This window comes from Triplophysa dalaica, chromosome 24 (genome assembly GCF_015846415.1).
Source record: "Triplophysa dalaica isolate WHDGS20190420 chromosome 24, ASM1584641v1, whole genome shotgun sequence".
NCBI lineage: Eukaryota > Metazoa > Chordata > Actinopteri > Cypriniformes > Nemacheilidae > Triplophysa > Triplophysa dalaica.
The window spans coordinates 7,932,905-7,953,423 of NC_079565.1; the positions used below are offsets into that span (position 1 = coordinate 7,932,905).

Sequence of the window (20,519 nt, forward strand, 5' to 3'; positions counted from 1 at the left end):
CCAGCAAACTGACTTAAAAAGATGGTGCTAACGATTATTGATATACTAAGACAAAAAAATTGATGGAAGGAGAAACTTCCAAATATGAAAATGCGAAAGTAAGGGAAAATGTGTATAAGGTCACGTTGTGATAGTCAACAAATTGTATACAAATTGTTCTTAAACATATACAACAATTAAAATTGTATAGTTATCGTACCAATATGGATTAAAGCGTCAGTTTGTTAAAAAATAATTACATGTTGTATAGAGTCAATTTACACTAATTGATTTAAACTCAGTGGCTTTGAAGAATGTTGCACTTACTTACAATCAGACATCTTTGTGTTTATCTGACTGTAAAACAACATTTTTCAAGACGCTCTCAGTACAGTTTATCATTCAATGCAGTTTGAAGAAACATTCCACCTACACAGACGTGTTAAAATGCATGACGCATTTCAGAGGGATTTGATATGTTTGTTAATAAGATAAAAGCGAGGGCCAGCCTGCAGTCACTTAGATTAATACAGTGTGATTAACATTTCACTCGTAAATTCCATAATAAATAAACAAACAACATTTTAAAGTAATAACTTCACTATGACAAAACGTGAACGACAGGTTCAGTTTCGTAATATAACTTCGGTGGCCTCAGTACAAATCATTAAACGGTTTGGAGTAGTTGAACAGCAGATAATCCATGTAGTAAAAGTCATACACTCTCTGTCTATCCGTCATGTTTAACTGTGCAAAGTATCTCCTCATAATTTCCGAGGACGTTCTTTCTGCGTTAGGGTTTCTGTCTTTGAAAGTAGGGAATGTTAAATTGGACGGCGCTCCAAAGCTTCTCAAAAGGAAGTTCGCCTCTTCATCCATAGTCTCAAATTTTCCAATGAAGTCGTAATCCAGCAGGCAGGGACTACAGAGCTGGGCTACAGGCATCCAGTGGATGTCCATGCCGACCGGCCTGTGCACGTCTAACAAATACTGGATGAACTCCTTAAAGGTGACGCCCGCTCCCGTGCTTAAAGCTACCTGAGTGGCGTTTCTACGATATCTTGAAATGATGGGCTTCCCAAACACCGGGTGGTAGTATGATTCTGGATTCTCGAATTTATCCCTAAAAGCAGACACTAGCCTTTCAAAAGGCTCCCTCGGGAATATGACTTTGGTGTAGGTCTTTAAACGATGGATGATGCTTATGTGATCAAAGGAGTCCAGGCGTTTAAGGTGATTCCCTTTATGCACTTCATCATGTTGGATCTTCTCTGTGGAGGGCGCGAGACCTTTGAGGACCATGAGCACCCGCTTCCAGTTAGAGCAGCCTGCCTTTGGCACCTCACAGTACAGGAGTTTGTGTGTGTCCTCCACAAAAATACGCGACACCTGCATGCGGGTTACAAACCTTTTAATGGCCCCACCTGTGTATTTGGCACAGACTTTCCTCATAAGCCTCTGGCGTACCTGCTGTACCTGAGTAATCCGCTCGGTGCTGTCATGGTTTTGGCCAGGAGGGTTAGTATTGAGCGGCTGGATGACCGGACTGCTCTTGAGAAGTTCATGGTGACCTTTTGTCACATGGGCAGCGGTGATGTATTTGGGATTGAGTAGAGAGGTACGCCTGGCCCACGGGAAGACTGTATGTTGAACTGAGTGGGCAGGGCTGGGGAAGTTGTCGTCTGTTGGATAAGACGACTGCGATTCATTGTCAGAACAATCAGAACACTGTTCCTACAAATTAAAGTATAAAAGTGTTATCGGCAACAATATTTACATCAGGCAGGGTCTTATTTTAAAAGAAGACAATTTTTTTCCTTCGTGCTTTAAAATGTTTCAATGTTCAGCATTATAAAATGCAAAAGGGATTTTTTAAGTGTTGTGTCTCTAATGGCAACCACCAAGTGGTGCCAGTGTACAAAAATTCAGCACAGCCTCTAACAGCTCCATTTTTCCTTAACCAGAAATGTTCAACCAAACTGAGGACGCACTACAACTTCAGTTTTGAGCCAAGCAAATGCAAAAATTATTTTATAACAAACACATTTGCATACCTTTTGTATACAATTTTTTTTAATATTTGATTAAAACAGCTTACTTTAGAGGTAGCTTACAGTAAACAAAAAATTCAACTCAAGTCACCAGGTGGTTTCACCAGCCTCAAAATGCATAAAAATACCTTTGTCAGACAGGATAAAAGAACATACCTTTCTCACAGTCTGTACTCGGGTGAATGTAACCTGAGCACCTGAGGGGAAAGAAAACGACAGAACATCAGAATGACATTTCGGGGTTATCCATTTTTGCAACCCGTGTACCATGAAAGTGAACTTCTAGGTTCAAGAATTTCACTGGACTGCTTGCATTAACCACACAGCCACGGGAAAGTGAATTAAATTGAAACCTGCAGCCCGTTGTAACGTATTAAAATAAAGACCCATATGGCTCGGTGAAGTAGTGTCCTTGCCCTTGTTTTCCTCATTGAACATGTACAAAGTAAAGAGAAAGGGCAGGCGAGCAGGCGGGCGGACGCATGAAGGGTTATAGGTTACCCTAACCCAATCTACAGGAAGAGAAACCAAAGTCGTTCGAGGAGTGCCATCATTTATAATATTATTTCCTTTTACTTTGTGTTTTGTGAATATATTTGTGTTCTCGCCACGCTGACCCTGTCTCCTTCCTTCAATCACATCAAACATTTTTATCTAGGTATTTATCATGTCTTTGGGTAAAAAAGACTGCTTACAATATCAGGAAACGCAACATTTCAGTGTCTAGGAACACCTGATTTCCATGTAAGTCGTAGAGACGTCCTAAGCATCACAGTCGAGTTCAGCTGGATGTAATTTCAGCAAATAATTGCTTGTTTTCGGTGTAACTCTATACTAACCAGCAACCTTTGATTTACCAGTTCAGTGGTTTAACCCACTAGGCCACGATCTCCACTAAGTGACCATTAACACTACGGTGTCTCCCGAATTCCCAAAGGGCCCTTCGGAGGAGAAGATATTCTGTTTGGATCACACCTCATTGCCTGTGTACGCTTGGCTTGTGCCTCCTTTCTGCAATGTCATGGTTTTGTCAAGCTTTATCAAAGTCGATTTGAGAGAGAGTCGTGTCAACTCCGCTGGCGTCAATAGAACACATCAATGGAATATAAAAGTTTATATCTGGCTAAAATTAGCAGCATTGATCTGTTTGGCCGGCAACATCTGTTTGGCTACTCAACTTCCAGGACCCACCGTGTTAGTCCAATGAAAATAAAGCCACGCATATAAGTATATATATATATATATATATATATATATATATATATATATATATATATATATTAGTGGTGTAACGCCGTTAACGCAGTGAGACTCTTATCGCGCGATAAAAAAAATGTCGCCGTTAATCTATTCTCAAAGTTGGGTTGGGAGCTGGGTCTATACTACGCAAGCTATGATGACTTTCACCTTGATATTTTAGCGCGGATGTATACCAGCTTAACTGCACTGTACGGGGCGAGAACGAGATTTTTTAACTCACGTGATTCGCGTCATTCGCGGAAGCCGCCTCATCATCTAATAACCAGGACTTCATTCGCGTCATTCGCGCCGCCTCATCATCTCATAACCAGGGCTTCATTCGCGTCCTTAGCGCAGCCTCATCATCTCATGACCAGGGCTTCATTCGCGTCCTTAGCGCCGCCTCATCATCTCATAACCAGGGCTTCATTCGCGTCCATAGCGCCGCCTCATCATCTCATAACCGGGGCTTCATTCGCGCGATTCGCGCAGCAAGTAGGTCTATTGCCTCTTTGCATTAACATATAAATCACTCGCGCTTGACGCGCCATTCGCGTTTGGTCTGAACACAACATAACGTTACTGTGAAATGACCACATCAAACGTGATGTGCTAAAATGGATGCAGCTATGAAGCGCCGGGTTTGCTTCAGGGAATATTCATTTTTAAGAAGCTTCCCAATGGAAACATCTACAAGACTAAGGTTGTTTGCACCTTGTGCAATGCGGAATTGGTTTAAAAAAACACTTTCTCTTAACAGGTAGTGGTCTAGCTTTAGTTGAAACCAGAACTTTGTATTGAGATCTAATGTATTATGGCTCCTGTATGACATATCGCTTGTTGCTCCCTCACTCTTTGTAAGTCGCTTTGGATTAAAGCGTCTGCTAAATGACTAAATGTAAATGTACTGTAGGAGCTCTTCCAGTCTCAAGTACCACCTAAACACAAAGTTCATCTTATTGAACATAATTTAATTTTCATCACCAATTATCATAGTAGAACAACTTTCTCAAGCAGTTTGTGATGCATTTGGAAACAGGAGATGAGCCCCTGGTCTAATGCGCCACCTGGCTTGAGAAACCCGTTCTCAAAGACTTACTTTTAGTCATTATTTGGGTAGCACACATATTCTGAATGCCTTCGGCAGAATTCAAATGAGACATTTTAATCTAGATTAATCTAGATTAAATCCAAGATTAATCTAGATTAATCTAGATTAAAAAAATTAATCTATGCCCACCACTAATATATATATATATATATATATATATATATATATATATATACCAAACCGCTGAACAGGTTTAAATGTCTGTTTTCTGGAACTTTTTATTGGAGGGTAAATATACGGAGGCGGAGCCCGGCATGCAAATTTCAATGCAAATGTATCTGTTGCTTGGCAGAACCTAGACAAATTAGACAGACGCCAACATGTGGGAAGTCAACTCATCCGCAAGAACCAATAAAACAACTATTAAAGGTAAAATAAATTTTTACCCAAATTTAATTGAAAATGAGTTCACTTGTTAAGAGCATTAACATAATCTGAGCCAACCACAAATGTTTGGCATTGAATTATTGGCTATAATGAAAATAAAAATCAATCTGTGAGTAGTAACCAAACATCCATACATCCAATATTAGCAAATCATCCTCTATATATAAATAAATATTTACAGTGTTAAATTTTGGTACTGTGTTGTGTTTCTAGTTGATCTAATGCTACATCTTCCTCCTTAAACCAGCTGAGATCCTAGACTCTACAGACCTTGACTATGTTGTTGAAGTGTCTCTGTGAGGTCCTTTAGGTACAGAAAAATGAGTCCTCCACCAGCTAACAGCAGCAGAATCCAGAAGGAGCAGGGGAGTCTCATAACCGCTGAGTGCAGGAACCTCCGCCTTCCTCCACAGCTGTTTGCCAGCGTTCTACACATCACAGCATGTGATGCGCGGCCCTGATGGTGAGACCCACACATCCTTAAACACAACACACATCAAGAAAAGCAATGCCTTAGCAACTTAGAAAGTCATGACTACAACAGCCATGCTGTTAAACAAAAAAACTTTTGAAGGTGTATAGTAGAAGATTCATCATAATTATTACAGAACTAACTAAGTTATAAACTTGTGCAGTTCAATCAATCATTTAATATTGGATTTCAATTTTTCGCTAAATTTTTCGATAAAAACAATCCCACAGACTTAGACTTCTAAGCGTCTGACTTTTTTAAGCATTCACACAGACCCGCCGACTAAGAACCTCACAGCACGGTGGCAACCTCGTAGCACTGGTAACCACCTTTGCACCATGTTCATCACAAAACAAACAAACACAAAAAAACTAAGTTATATTTTACAGATTTAACACGCAGCATATAATTTAAAAGAACTGTAATTTTGCAGAATTTGTCAAACTACAGAAAATATTTTTCAAACTAAAAAAACTGTTGAAATGGCCTGTCAATCACATTTGGGATTTTTATGTCCGAATCTGATTTAGTACATTCTAACTTAAAATGCATTTATATAAACAGTGTGTATGGGTTGGTTTATCCGATGAGTATTCTGCTGACTGCACAGTCCCATTTCCCCTAAGAGGGAACACTGAGAATAAGACAAAGAGGCACAGCTGTGTGTCGAGCATGTGCCGGGTTTGCTGTTCTCAGCAGGTGAGGGTAGCATAAGGAGTCGTGCGCTCATAGCCAAAGGAAGCCTACAAAACCATCTCGCCCTGCCTGTTTCTCTGGATGTACTGAGATTAGACCATCTGATTCAAAACCATCTACAAACTCTTGAACATTCATCATTGTCATGATTCCACTATCATGTTATGTTTATTCGTGTTATTTGAGTGGAGTCATGGCATAACCTATGGTTTTATGTGAGATTGAATGTTTCTTTCTCGTGTCTCGTCATTGTTCCCTACATCACGTTCCTCGTCAGCCTCTCCTCAGTGCTAATCCCCAGCACCTGTTTCTTGTTAACGATCCTTTGTCTGTCTCCCCTATAAAGAGTCCTCATGTTTCCTTGTCCTGTGCTCGTGCATTGTATGCTGTACATGTTCATGTACCTGTTGATACCTCGGTCCTTGTATGAAGTTGTTCGCTGTTGTTGCTAAGTAAGTCTAGTTTAGTCAGTGTAAGTGTGTTGTTAGTCCAGTGTTTGTTTTATAGTTTAGTTAGTCAGTGTTTGTTGTTAAAGGATATATTTTCCTGTCTTGTTTTACCCCCTCGTGGGTTTTTGTTTTGCGTGTTTGTTTATTCTTGTTTATTGTTAAATAAATCTTTGTTACCACCTTTACCGTCTGTGTCTGCCTGCAATTGGGTTCCCATGCCATTGTCTCCCTGTGAGATTCATGACACATCACAGAATGTGGCTTGTGGACCAAATGGATCTGAACCGGTGCACAGGAAAAAATTACAGATTGATGTGAATTCATTTCCTTTTAACATTAAGTGTGTGTAATAACTTTATCCATATTAAATGACACTTCCCATGAGTCAGGGACAAACTAAGGCGCGAAACTCTTTACGGGTCAGTGAATGTCCGAAAATTAAGATTTAATATTTCCGAAATGAGGCTAAATAAAATTGTGTATTTTTTTTGTGTTCTATTCATGTTTATATTATATTTTTTAACCCTGCTACCCAAAAATAATTTAATTTGCTTTAAAGCACCTCCATTCAGCACTTGGGGAATTTTCCACCGTGAGCGCTGAACATCGAGTTTTCACCAGAAGAAATACGTCCCTTTGTCTTCCCGCATCCAAACACTGAAATTGCAGCTCGACGTGTACAGTCGTGTCTTTGCAGGCAATCGCGGCCGAGCTGATGGGGGTTAGATTTCTTTAACAGCAGCTTTGAGTAAAATCAACACGTGCACTTGCTCTTTCGTGATGCCACCCCACTTTTTGGGGGGTTTAAATGTGTCTTTTTGAGACGCAGACAGAAAGCTGTGGATGTAATCTGGAGCTGCTCTGCTCGGTGAAGCTAAAGGATCTTCTGCTAATGACAGGAACTCTGACACCAGCTGCTACCTGCCTTTAAAGATTTCACATTTGACCGCTTGTGAATAAACCTCTAAAAAAAGCAACCGCACCTATCAAACCCTGCTCCTGGAGATTTCAGCTCCAGCCCCAATCGAACACACCTGGATCATCTTATCAAGATGTTCAGGGTTGCTTGATTATTACAGACAGGTGTACTGAAGCAGGGTTGGAGCTGCAGTTTGCAGGATGGTAGCTCACCAGGAATAGGGTTGGAGATCCCTGCTCTAATCCTACATTTTAAACTTTGACCTGGATGATGCTTAAAGATCCCATTTTCAACCTTTAGTAAAGGTTGTGAGAGGTTGCTGTTAGAGCATAAACTCGACCTGCAAAATGATAAAGCTCAAAGTTCAGTGCCAAGCTAGACGGACTACAGTCCTCTACTTCCCAGGTACATGATGACACCATTGCGAGTACTTTTAATAACCTCTGCCCCCTTTGAAATTAAGATGGCCAAAATCATCTCCCTTCTTAAATGGCCATCCCCCTTCCCATCCCCTGTTATTTTAGCCATGAATGTGTAAATATTAGCACTATTTCAACATTTAGTTTTTGCGAATATTGAATAGGCTAAAATACTGTGGACGAGGGGAACGTGCACTAATGACACAACAATTTGTTTTAAATTTATGTCACGTCAGTCAGCGACATAGCAGGTGCTGGTGATTTCAATATCATGGTCAAGCGACATGGATAGCTTTACCTGAGGGACTTCGGCTTTAAGAGGGCAAGAAGTAGCACTGAAGGTAAGTCAAGAGCCAGGAATACTTTTGATATGTCACCAAAGGCCGAATCTCTGGATAAAGGCGATAACAAAACAGTTAACGATAGTTTGGAGCTTTTTTTGTTAGCTAACGCCAGCTAGCTAGCTAACGTCAGGTTAGACTTTACATTCACAAAAATAATGTTAGATTTACTTTCTGTTTCACCTGGAATATCTTACTGCAGGGTTTCCCACAGCACTTTACAGCGGCCGCCTCAGCAACACACGCCTGCCTCCTTAACTAAGTAGAAAAAAATAAATGGTACTTTTTTAGTACCAAACCTCTCCATAGCCAAATTTTGTGTTGTATATCTGATCTAGCGAGGAAATCCAAGAAGTCCACACAGTAAGTGATTCTGTTTTACATTATTTTAAGGGCATTTAAAATGTAAGTGTTAAAAAACAAATGGTTAAAAGTTTTTCATGGTGTGCAACAGATCTAATGTCTCAAATGTTTGCCGGTTCCCGTCTCCTTCCTTCCCTACTTTGAATCTCTCGACAATCACATTAAGGTACTCTAAACACAAATCACATGTCCTCTTTAAATATTCACAAAACAGTGAGAACCAAACCAAAATTACTTCTATGAAATGCAAGTGTAAAACGTTGTACTGACTAAACGCAGATGTTAAAACTATACACGTTTACCATGAGAATGATTTAAGATATGTAAAAATGTTCTCGACACTCACATGGTGATGATACTAATGGTGGTTTACTCCTGTAAACAAAAGTGTTTGTGTCAAAACTGTTGTAAGTGAGAGATCCATTCTTGCATGTTGTGTATTTTAGGTTATGGGCCTAGTAGGATTAAATCATTTGCTTTTTTCTTAAAGTATATCTATTTATTGAGACAACATGGTATCACAAAACACGTATTCATCCTTCAAGTATCTCGCTCTTTATCAACTGATGCATTTACAAAATCACATCTTTATAGAGTACATGCATTGTAGGGTTATGACTTTCATCCATACCTAAAGTAACACGCAAGTTTTAGATTGGGTAATGCACATAAAGATACTATTTGTTGATGCAGGTCTACACCGCTGAGAGACATAAGTCGAAGGTCAATTTAAATTCTATTGATATGCATGTTTGCCAGTACTTATAGAGCAATCAAGAAAAGAAGATGAGAAGACCAAAGGCTAAAACTAGACGTAATGTACAATCTTTTAAATGAAGAACGTTCTAAGAGCCGAAACTAGAGCACATCTATCTTGGAGGCTCTTTGTGTTTTTTAAACATGTAAAGCACCATTCACAGCGTTTCACAAGACACATTGCCTACAGAAGTTGCTAAATTCCCTGCATGTTAAAGCCATTCTTTGTTAATTTGTACATTTCAATTTTAAGTCTAGATTTTACATGTAAAAAATAATTTTAAATGTAACTCAATTTTAATACTTATGTGAAATTCCCAATCCAGAACACAATCTGTCAGATCTGTCTGGAAAAACATAAAAAGCACTTTACAAATTGAGAAAAATATAGGGGTCCTTAAAAAACTTGCGGAATGTATTTCTCTTGCTATTATTTTTGATATGCTAAGACATATTTTGAGTGAAAAGCATGCAACATAAGAGAATGCTGACAATTAAATTCAACCTGCCCAGTTGAGAAATTTTAGATCTGTAGCACACCGTGACAAACATTTAACCATTTGTTTAACACTTACATTTTAAATGCACTTAAAATAACGTAAAACAGAAACACTTACTGTATGGACTTCTTGGATTTCCTTGCTAGATCATATAAACAACACAAAATTTGGCTATGGAGAGGTTTGGTACTAAAAAGAAACTCCACGACTGTAAAACGACCTGCATTTTTATGGTAAAAAACGGCAGCTGTAGTTGCCAGAATTTTACCGTAATAAATACATTAGAATTATAATTATAATTGACATAAAATACTATATAAAATAAATGTTTGCCTAAAATATTACAGTGTTTTACTGTACAATTAACAGTATTTAATATAAAATACAACTTTATTCTTTATTCTTAAAATATCATATAAATAAAGGTTGTTTTTCAACGTATAGTTAAGGGAAAAAAATAGTTGTTTCAATGGTAAAAAACTGGCAGCTGTGGTTGCCAGAATTTCACTGTATGAAATTCTACTATTATGGTATTAAGATATTATTACTGTCGATTTTACGATTAATGTTGGCACTTAATTCCACATTTTACTGTGTAAAACAAGTTTTTTTCCATCAAAATGAACAATTTTGAAATATATGACATAAAAGTACCACATGAATAACCATAAAATAAAGGTTTCACCATGAAATATTAGTGTTAAACTGTACAATTAACAGTATCTAATATAAAATACTACTTTATTCTGTATAAATTCCTGGCACACAAAAACAAGGTTTAACCATGAAATGTGACAGTGTTTTACTGTACAATTAACAGTTCGTTATAATATAATTAATAATGTTCTTAGTAAAACCTCTATTAGGGGTGTGCGATCTAGAAAAAAATTTGATTCACGATTTCATCCGGGTTTTTTTTCAAGTTGGTTTTAAGACTTTTTTGTAAATTACAGAGCTACAATACAGCCACACTAATGTCCCCATATAAAAATAAACTCTTTACTATTTATATTTTCAAGAATATTTTAATCAAGTTAATTTTAATGGAACTGCAAGACTGTCACATGTGCTGGCAGAAGAGAGCGTCCTCAAAAGGGTAATCCAAAATAAGGTACTTTAATAAGTAATCCAGAGGCAAAACAGGAACCAAGAACAGAACACACATTAACATTAAACGATAGCAGACAAGGAACTGAGGAACAAACAGGGCTTAAATACATTCAGGTCCATAAATATTGGGACATCGACACAATTCTAACATTTAACGTCGGGAGAGGATTTTTCCACATATCCACATTTATTTGTATATATGTATATGTATATATATATGTATATGTATATGTATATGTATATGTATATGTATATATATATGTATATATATATGTATATGGGTCAATGACGTGTTTTGTGTCCAAATTCATTATTTTCCTAAAAAGAATTTGAATAAATACATGTCATATATCAAATGGATCTACAATATGTCCTTTATAAGAAACCCTTTTCATTTTATTGAAATTCAATAGATTTTTTGAGTTTGGTGTTTGAAAGACCAAAAATGTCATTTGGTGCGACCGTCTGAACATACAAACAGAGAACAAAACTGAGAAATAAATGTTAATAAAATTCTTAATAAAATATTTTGGCATGATTTTATGTTAAATTTCTTATATATGAGGGGAAAAATACTCAGTGCTAAATACATTAAATGTATATTATTTTAAATTAATATATGGTCGCACCACCGGACATTTTCTTATTTGTCATTGACCCATATATATATATGTATATACAGTCAGGTCCATAAATATTGGGACATCGACACAATTCTACCATTTTTGGCTCTATACACCACCACAATGGATTTCAAATGAAACAAACAAGATGTGCTTTAACTGCAGACTGTCATCTTTAATTTGAGGGTATTTACATCAAATCAGGTGTAGGAATTACAACAGTTTGCATATGTGCCTCTCACTTGTTAAGGGACCAAAAGTAATGTGACAATTGGCTTCTCCGCTGTTCCATGGCCAGGTATGTGTTATTCCCTCACTATCCCAATTACAATGAGCAGATAAAAGGTCCAGAGTTCATTTCAAGTGTGCTATATGCATTTGGAATCTGTTGCTGTCAACTGTCAAGATGAGATCCAAAGAGCTGTCTCTATCAGTGAAGCAAGCCATCATTAGGCTGAAAAAACAAAAAAAAAACCCATAAGAGATATAGCAAAAACATTAGGTGTGGGCAAACAACTGTTTGGAACATTCTTAAAAAGATGGAACGCACCGGTGAGCTCAGCAACACCAAAAGACCCGGAAGACCACGGAAAACAACTGTGGTGGATGACCGAAGAATTCATTCCCTGGTGAAGAAAACACCCTTCACAACAGTTGGCCAGATCAAGAACACTCTCCAGGAGGTAGGTGTATGTTTGTCAAAGTCAACAATCAAGAGAAGACTTCACAAGAGTGAATACAGAGGGTTCACCACAAGATGGTGAACAAAACATTCCTCAAAAACAGGAAGGCCAGATAAGAGTTTGCCAAACGACATTTAAATAAGCCTTCAAAGTTCTGGAACAACATCCTATGGACAGATGAGACAAAGATCAACTTGTACCAGAGTGATGGGAAGAGAATAGTAAGGAGAAGGAAAGGACCTTGATAGATCCAACTATGAGATATGGCTTGTAGATCTTATAGATCTAAACTTTGAGTCCAGTTTCACTAGGTCTCTCTCCGTCAGGAACAAATTAAACCTGGAAATATCAACTCCGTTGTGAGTCAATCCTTTAACCCAACCACCAGGGAGATATAGAGCTGAAGGGAAGAACAGCAGGCAGGAGACTAAGTGATGTTAAATACACAGAGAAATGATTTATTGAATAATCTCAGTTGTGTGTTGATGCTCAGTCAAGCTCTGTCAAACTTCGTCTGACTAGAAACAGATTCAATATGTGTTTTTAACCATTCAAGATTACACTATCAAAACATTGTCTCATGACATTATTATGGACCTTGAGATGGAGACCAACGGATACTCATATCAGCATAAGACCCAATACAACTCCCAACGAGGTTAAACAACAGGAAAGTAAGGAACAAATAATATGAATAGAAGTTCCATTCCATTCCATTTTCTACCGCTTATCCGAACTACCTCGGGTCACGGGGAGCCTGCGCCTATCTCAGAAGTCATCGGGCATCAAGTCAGGATAATGAATAGAAGTGAATAAAAAAAAAAATGAATGAATACATTTGATGAATATTGTAATAAATGGGATAAATGAAATAGAATAATAAAATGAAATAAACAAGAAACAAGTGTATGTTTCTATCCAGATCTATCAGACCTGCTCATTATCCTAAGCATACCACCTCATCAGTGAAGCATGGTGGTGGTAGTGTCATGGCGTGGGCATGTATGGCTGCCAGTGGATCTGGTTCTCTTGTATTTATTGATGATGTGACAGCTGACAAAAGCAGCAGGATGAATTCTAAAGTGTTTCGGGCAATATTATCTGCTCATATTCAGCCAAATGCTTCAGAACTCATTGGACGGCGCTTCACAGTGCACAATGACCCAAAGCATACTGCAAAAGCAACCAAAGAGTTTTTGAAGGGAAAGAAGTGGACTGTTATGTAATGGCCAAGTCAATCACCTGACCTGAATCCGATTGAGCATACATTTCACAAAACTGAAGGGAAAATGCCCCAAGAACAAGCAGGAACTGAAGACGGTTGCAGTAGAGGCCTGGCAGAGCATCACCAGGGATGAAACCCAGCGTCTGGTGAAGTCTATGCGTTCCAGACTTCAGACTGTAATTGACTGCAAAGGATTTGGTTCTCAGTCAGAAAAGGGGGGCTTGCCCACTTCAGGTGGGTGGAGAGTCCCTGCCTCAAGTGGAGGAGTTCAAGTATCTGGGGGTCTTGTTCACCAGTTAGGGAAGGATGGAATGGGAAATTGACAGACGGATTGGTGCAGCTTCTGCAGTAATGCGGTCACTGTACCGGTCTGTCGAGGTGAAGAAGGGAGCTGAGCTGCAAGGCGTAGACTGCTGCCCCCACGACCCGGCCCAGGATAAGCGGAAGAAAATTATTTCAGTTAAACACTATTTATCTATTTTATCTATCATCAGTGCTTCTTAATTCTTTTATACATTTTGTGTCGTTTCATTCATAGAGATTGTGATCAAAGACCAAGCATTCTGAAAAAAGTTCATAATGTTCTGAAAGTTTAAAAAAGTTCTTTTTAAAACTTAAAAACTCAACCTGACTATTTTATCTTATTTCACTTGATTACTACAGTATATATCTATTTTATTAAACATCAGTGCTCTTATTTTTTATTGCCTTCATTCACAGGAGGTCAAAGACCAAGCATTCTCAAACAAAATCCTTATCTCTACTGCAAAGAAGGGGGGTGTAAAAAAACGAGGTCTGGATATTATACAATTGTTTCCTGAACAAAAAACAAAGTGGTCATAAATGTACACAGGATGTACGGTCAAAGTTCATAATCATAAACCTGGCAGGGGGTTATAAATTATGAGTAAAAAAACATGTTTTTGACACTCTTTGTATCATATTTTCTTCTCCTACTGACAATGTCACGAAGTTACATTGTGGCAACGAATCCAGGAATTTAACTTTTCCGGTTAGCACAAGTAACAGGTTACGTTGCCACAATGAAAGTTTGGTCGCCAGATTACGTTACGGGGAAGAACATGAGGAAAAGTGTCCTTAATACACAATAAATCATCAGAAGAACATAACACGAAGCCTTCCATTTTGCTTTAATGTGTAACACAGTAACCAATTAAATTTAGGAGAAGCACAATTTCTGCTAGTTCAAATCAATTTAGATTACAGTCTCTCTATAAAGCACCAATCATTAACGAGACTGCTCTGTAGACTTTCCCTGTATTTAAATAAACAGAACCAGATCTGCCGTTATCAACATATTTTTCAGTAACAGTTATAGTTTTTTTGGAGAAAATGTGAATAAATGCATTGCTGACTGATTTATTGTGTGGCCCTAAATGTTTAGCTTGCGCTCCTAAAAATTTCAGTCAGTGGCTACAATGCAACTATACTCCTAGTAAAATATGTTAGTCTGGAGCCTTGTACACCCCGTCCGATTTTTAGCGAGGGCAGGTTTTTGGAAATACTTCGGATTTTATAAACTCTATGGTAAGTAGGAGTTTGAAAGGGCCATGCATAATGCAGAATTGAAAAGCGAAGAAGAAGTATTTCGAGAACACTAAACGTAAAGACTCACATGATACGCCATCAGTCCACCAAAGTGGAATAAAATCTAAACATATCGCATAGAATTTTGAGAAACAATCGTTAATAAAATTCTAAAAATCGTGAATCGAATCCTGACCCCAAGAATCGATATGGATCGAATCGTGAGGTACCAAAATATTCCCACCCCTAATAAATATGACTGGGTGGACCGCCTAAGTAAATGCATTGTATGGGAAATGGTGCAAATATTTTTTTTTAGAGGATAACTTATATGTAAAAATTGAGGATAAATTCGCTAACTAAACCTTACAGCTGTCTGTTAACTTTTCTCTGAAGGCGCAGAGGATAACAAATCTGTACTGGTCTTAAAGATTCTTTTGGATGGAGTGGCACTCACCAACACTTGGTTGTACAGAAAGATTCAGTCTGGAACGAAGTCAGATCTTTGTTGAGCTTGAAGTTTCAATCTGGATTCGGGTGAGGAGCTCTATATCTGGGTCACAGCACCAAAATTGTAGGAAACTTTTTCCTTATCGAAGCAGAGACCAGAAGACTTTGGGATATCTTTCATACAGTCATCAAAGTCTGACTATAGCTCAGTACGGTAGAATTCATACCTTTCAAGGGGGAGGGACACATAGAGGTGGAGACAATCTGAAGAAAGCATGCAAATGCAGTACAGGAATCACCCTTTCATAACCCAGACCGATATCACTTCCCATATCCTTTATTGATAAAACAAATGCAAGTGATTTCGCAAGTCAACCGGGAATGTTACATTTGCCTCAATGCAAAGAACCAAAAGGGAAAGAGTGACTGCCCTCAGTGCCCTGTAGTTGCATCCAGTATGCAGTAAATGAATGCAGTCTTTTTTGCACATAGCACTGGACCACAAGAGTCTTGTGTAAAGTAAAAAAGCATTTCGTTGTTTAACAACTTATTCTACAATAAAAATAGGCATTAATCCATTTGTTTTTAACTTCATATTTTAATTCAAATATAAATAGGCGAAAAGATAAAGTAATTCATTATATATTGTTTTAATGGGCAATAAAAAGTGTGATTGTAAAAATAATTAATAAATGAAATATTAATCCATCAATTAATACTTCAAATTAAAACGGGACTTTTAAAAAAACAACATAAAACACGAAATAAATGCATCAATTTAAAGCGCATTAATGAATTCCTTTTTAAATCACGGGGTGGAATTTGCCCTCAGAGGCTGGAGACCTTTGGTAGCCGAAATATAACAGTGGCCTCAGTTAAGTAGTAAGGATACGCATCCCTGCAAAAAACTTTCTCTTGTCACACCACTAAAGGTCTGATAAAATCCCACTACGCGTTTTCCATAGAAAAAACGTCATTCAGATAGTTTCATCGAGAGGTAGTTAAGTACAGTCTACTAGCTGTTTCTTTGTTACACTTTCTTTGCTTTTTCCAAAAACGTGTTATGAAAAGTGTTTGTGTTCTGCAGACAACTCTGAATAATAGATAATATAGGTAATATAGAGTTTATTTCTAATATTTCCCGTTCTGTGACCGTAAGTGGTTCTTGTAAATAATATGCAAACACTAAATAAATAAAAACATTCTGCTAACTAATCAACAAACTTTACACAACCGAAGTAGGGGACGCGCGAAGGGACAAACTGCTCGTGCTTTTTCAAATTGGATTTATATGCACGTTCAGGGGCGCTGTATAGGGGGAAGTTAGGACAATTCCCAGTGCCCATGACTGACAGGGGCCCCAAAAATAAGTAAAAACTAATGTAAAGTTTCAAACCATCATCATTCAGTATATATATATTTATATAATAACACAATAAATGATGTCTTTGTTTTTGGCAGTAAGAGTTAAAAATCCCCATTGACCAAAAAGTAAACATCAATATTGACTGACAACCCCCCTGTATGTGCATGAAATGGTTTGGTCCTCCCTTAGCGCTCTCAGCAACGGTGTTAAGTTGAAATCAGAAAATTTTACAAATCTGCCGGCTAAATTGTCACGTTAATAAACCATAAAAATATAAACTAAAGAACATTGGCATTTCCGTTAAAATTTCAACCTTAATATTAAAAATGGTTTAGTTTTACCAACCGCTTTTATAATGCCAACAGCAAAGATATCAATATTTGATGGTTCAAATACCCATGTGAGGTCTCTCCAAGTTTTAAAAGCATTTGTTTAAGTTTTAGCGCATGATTATTCATAATCAGGTAAGTGCCATTTTCAGGACTGTCACATCCATATCACTAGATATTCATGATAAACGGACACAAGAAATTTTAAATAAAGTAACTATTTGATGTTCTATAAAGAGGTATCCCTTCTCCATCCATTGGGTATCCTTGCTTAAGGATTGTGCATTTTAATTCAAATAAATCCTTCAAAGTTTGACGTCTATGTGTCCATTTTTTGTCACATCCATAACGCATGTTTTTTTTTTTTTTTAAGAAAATTTTATTCATAGACTGACACGTGACTGTTGTTTAGACTATCAACAAGACTTTAGTAAAACATAAACATATGGTTCTATATATTCGTAACGAATAGATTCTCTGAGCATTTTTATATCACATCCATAACGCAAAGTCGTGCCCATAACGCTGGAATTGCCCAAATATAAAAATATCCAGTGGTATAGGATGATGGTATATGGCATTACGTTGCTATTTAATAACTTAACCAAACCGTATAAACGCAACACTTTCAGTTTAGATATATTTTTGTCATTCATTTTTAAAGTCTATTAATATGGATTTGAACCAAAATGACTACCACATGCCGAATAGCGATGATGAACCCTGGAGTACATTTGTGCATTTAAGCTGAAGAGTAAATAATGAAGTTTTCAAATATACCTATGAACCCTCATTTAACCTCTTTAATGCGAATCTGCGCAGATTGTTTGGCATATCGCATTAAAGTACTGTGAGAGCGACTCAAAGCGTACCGCGCAATCTGCACTTGAATCTCTTTTGCGGTACTTAACCTGTTGGCTTAGGCTAATGTTCATAGTGAAATAAGCTTGCTAGCAACAGACTAGTTTTAGCCTACATTTAATCACCATTTAATCAGTGCAGGGAAACCTTTAGCACTAATAACCCTGGTGTGGAAATTCCATTTTACATGTCCACTTTATTTCCTTGTTGGCATATATGTGCAGCTAATTAAAAGAATATGTTGATGATGTTATCTTTTTAGTTTGTTCGTTTCTCTTTTTTTAATCTTTCATTAATAATTATAATAATAATAAATAATAATTTTGTTAAGAGAACTTTCCATTTTGTCCAATTTTCCAATTAAATACATTGAGACTGTAAAAGATAGCCATAAGCATATTTTTTTATGGTTGTTTTTTAATCTTGCATCAAACAGTTAAATGCATAATAGACTTGCATGCATGTACAAATCACTAGCAGTAAATAATGTGCTATTACTAGTATTGAACTACAAGAAGCAAGACAGTTGCAAGCCTTTAATTAGAGTTATGAAAAGCTTTTGTTTGGACAGTTAGGTCCTAGAGATATGGTGACAACAGCTGCACAGAGGGGGCCCAATTCGATTTTTGTCATGGGGCCCAAAATTCCTGGCAGCGCCCCTGTGCAAGTTATTCCATGTAATGCTAGATTTAGATGATACCTTGCAGATATACTATTCATGGATGCATGGCCCTGTGAGCTGCATTTAACAATCTCTTAAATTTACATCAAATTATGTTATGTTAGGCATTACATTTACATTTATTGATTTGGTAGACGTAAAAATCAAAATGATGTATAACAGAGCTGTGCCCTATTTTCCCTTCACATCCTCCGTTAACTAGACTTTACAAAACTATGGACACATTATTCTGAAACTATTCAAGCCATAATAAGACGTTTCATTTCATCATTATGAATATAATTTTAAAGTGCATTTCAAACACATAGATCTTATGCTTAGGTCTTATGCTTAACTGATGGAATTGCAATAGATGACTAAAATATGTTTAACACTTTACAACGTTCGATATCTTAACATTGGTTAAGCATTAGATTACATGTCTGCATTTGTTAATCTTAATTTTCAGTATTTTCTTATATTTTTTAAAACATTGAACATGCACCATGAACTAACCTAATCAATGCTGAGTACTTTTCTAAGAGCATACGTTTTGTTTTCTGCAAGCTTTACTGCCTGCTTTGCACCACTTGTGTACTCATTTGCTTGCTCTTTTTCCTCTACTTGATGATGGCAGGGAGTGTCATGGATTACTGCTTGTACTAGACTTTGCCTCATTCTGATTCTGAATAAACATATGAAACAATTATAGAGGATCTAATGAATAATTAATTGATAATTATGACCTAATGTACAGTTAAGTTTAAATGTCTTTGCATGTAGACACCATTGGGATTGTTGTCAAATGTGTTCCCCTCTACTGAAGAGTTAATTATAAACCAAAGTAAGGCTTATCTGTCGATGGATACACATTTAATACCTACAACAAATCAAATAACCTAGGCAGATTTCAACAGGATTGACATATGCTGTAATATGCCGTCATCACCCGGGTGTTGTGAGTGTGCGAGTGCAGGTGAGATCTGAACAGCACATGTTGCTGTTTAAACTAAACTCATTCAAGCCTTTCCAATAGAAGTCATGTGCTTACACGGACAAATTCACACACAAAGTATACATGCCCCTGTCGAGTATGGTAACAAACATAGTAGGTTATGTCTTTAGTATAGAAGACCGTTTCCGCCAGGGTTGAGAATTTTTTTTAGAAGTAGTAAGTCACAATAATGACTTAGTATCTCATAATAATGACTTAATTATCTCAAAATAATGAGTTACTGAGTCGAAATTTCGGGGGGGGGGGGGGGGTGGTTGATTGTATGTTACGTGTGTATTGCGTCACTTTAGGGGTCTTCAACTGCTTCCAAAAGTATAAATTGGATGCAGGCGTTTTTTTGACTATATCTTCATTTATTCTGTTCCTTTGCATTTCTGTTATTTATTGCGTTTTGTTCCTTTTATAATGTTTTTGTTACTTCTAGGCCATATATTAACATGCACACAAATATTGCTTCCAGTACATCCATTTGTGCCTTTTCATGATTTTGAATTAAAAGGGATATTGTCGTTTAAATTGCGTTTAATATTCCTTAATGCGTTTCTTGACCCAATATGTGGATGCCATTATTTTTTCAAGAAGATATGTATGAAGCTATTTGTTTTAATTAATTAAAATTAATTCAACACAAAAGTAATTCCTGCCCCTCGTGACGTTAAATTAGAGTTTTATAAAGCGAGTCAATTGATCTGTGCAAGAAACTCGCTATTAAAAACGCTATTTTCACATCTTCGGGTGAAATCCAATCGCATTCATGTGCCCCACGCACTTACAGGCCAAATTCTTTGTATAGTGCGAGTTCTGGGGGAGATGAACAGCTGTTTTTCTTAAATATAGGCGTTATACATAATGAATGCAAAGAAAAACATATTTTCCCCCTTATCTTAGACAACCGTTCAGGTGATGTACCCTTCCTACAGTTAACCTACGTTGAAGGGCACAAAACGCACAAAAAGTCATTATTAT

The 20,519-nt window shown here is 37.2% G+C and overlaps 1 protein-coding gene across 3 annotated transcripts; it reads right to left on the reverse strand.

Annotated features, from left to right (window-relative positions):
* Positions 1 to 633: 633 nt before the first annotated feature.
* LOC130414394 (carbohydrate sulfotransferase 8-like) lies at positions 634 to 15,660 on the reverse strand. 3 transcript variants are annotated; one of them, XM_056740267.1, is made up of 5 exons: positions 15,549 to 15,660; positions 15,329 to 15,460; positions 5,038 to 5,224; positions 2,187 to 2,227; positions 634 to 1,713 (listed from the first exon to the last, which is right to left on the reverse strand). In XM_056740267.1, the coding sequence occupies exons 3-5, from the start codon at positions 5,201 to 5,203 to the stop codon at positions 634 to 636; spliced, it is 1,287 nt and encodes a 428-aa protein (XP_056596245.1). In that variant the 5' UTR covers positions 5,204 to 5,224; positions 15,329 to 15,460; positions 15,549 to 15,660. The 3 variants fall into 3 exon arrangements, with proteins under 3 accessions (XP_056596245.1, XP_056596243.1, XP_056596244.1); XM_056740265.1 differs by having other exon boundaries at positions 5,038 to 5,246; XM_056740266.1 differs by lacking the exon at positions 15,549 to 15,660 and having other exon boundaries at positions 5,038 to 5,246; positions 15,329 to 15,548.
* Positions 15,661 to 20,519: the final 4,859 nt, after the last annotated feature.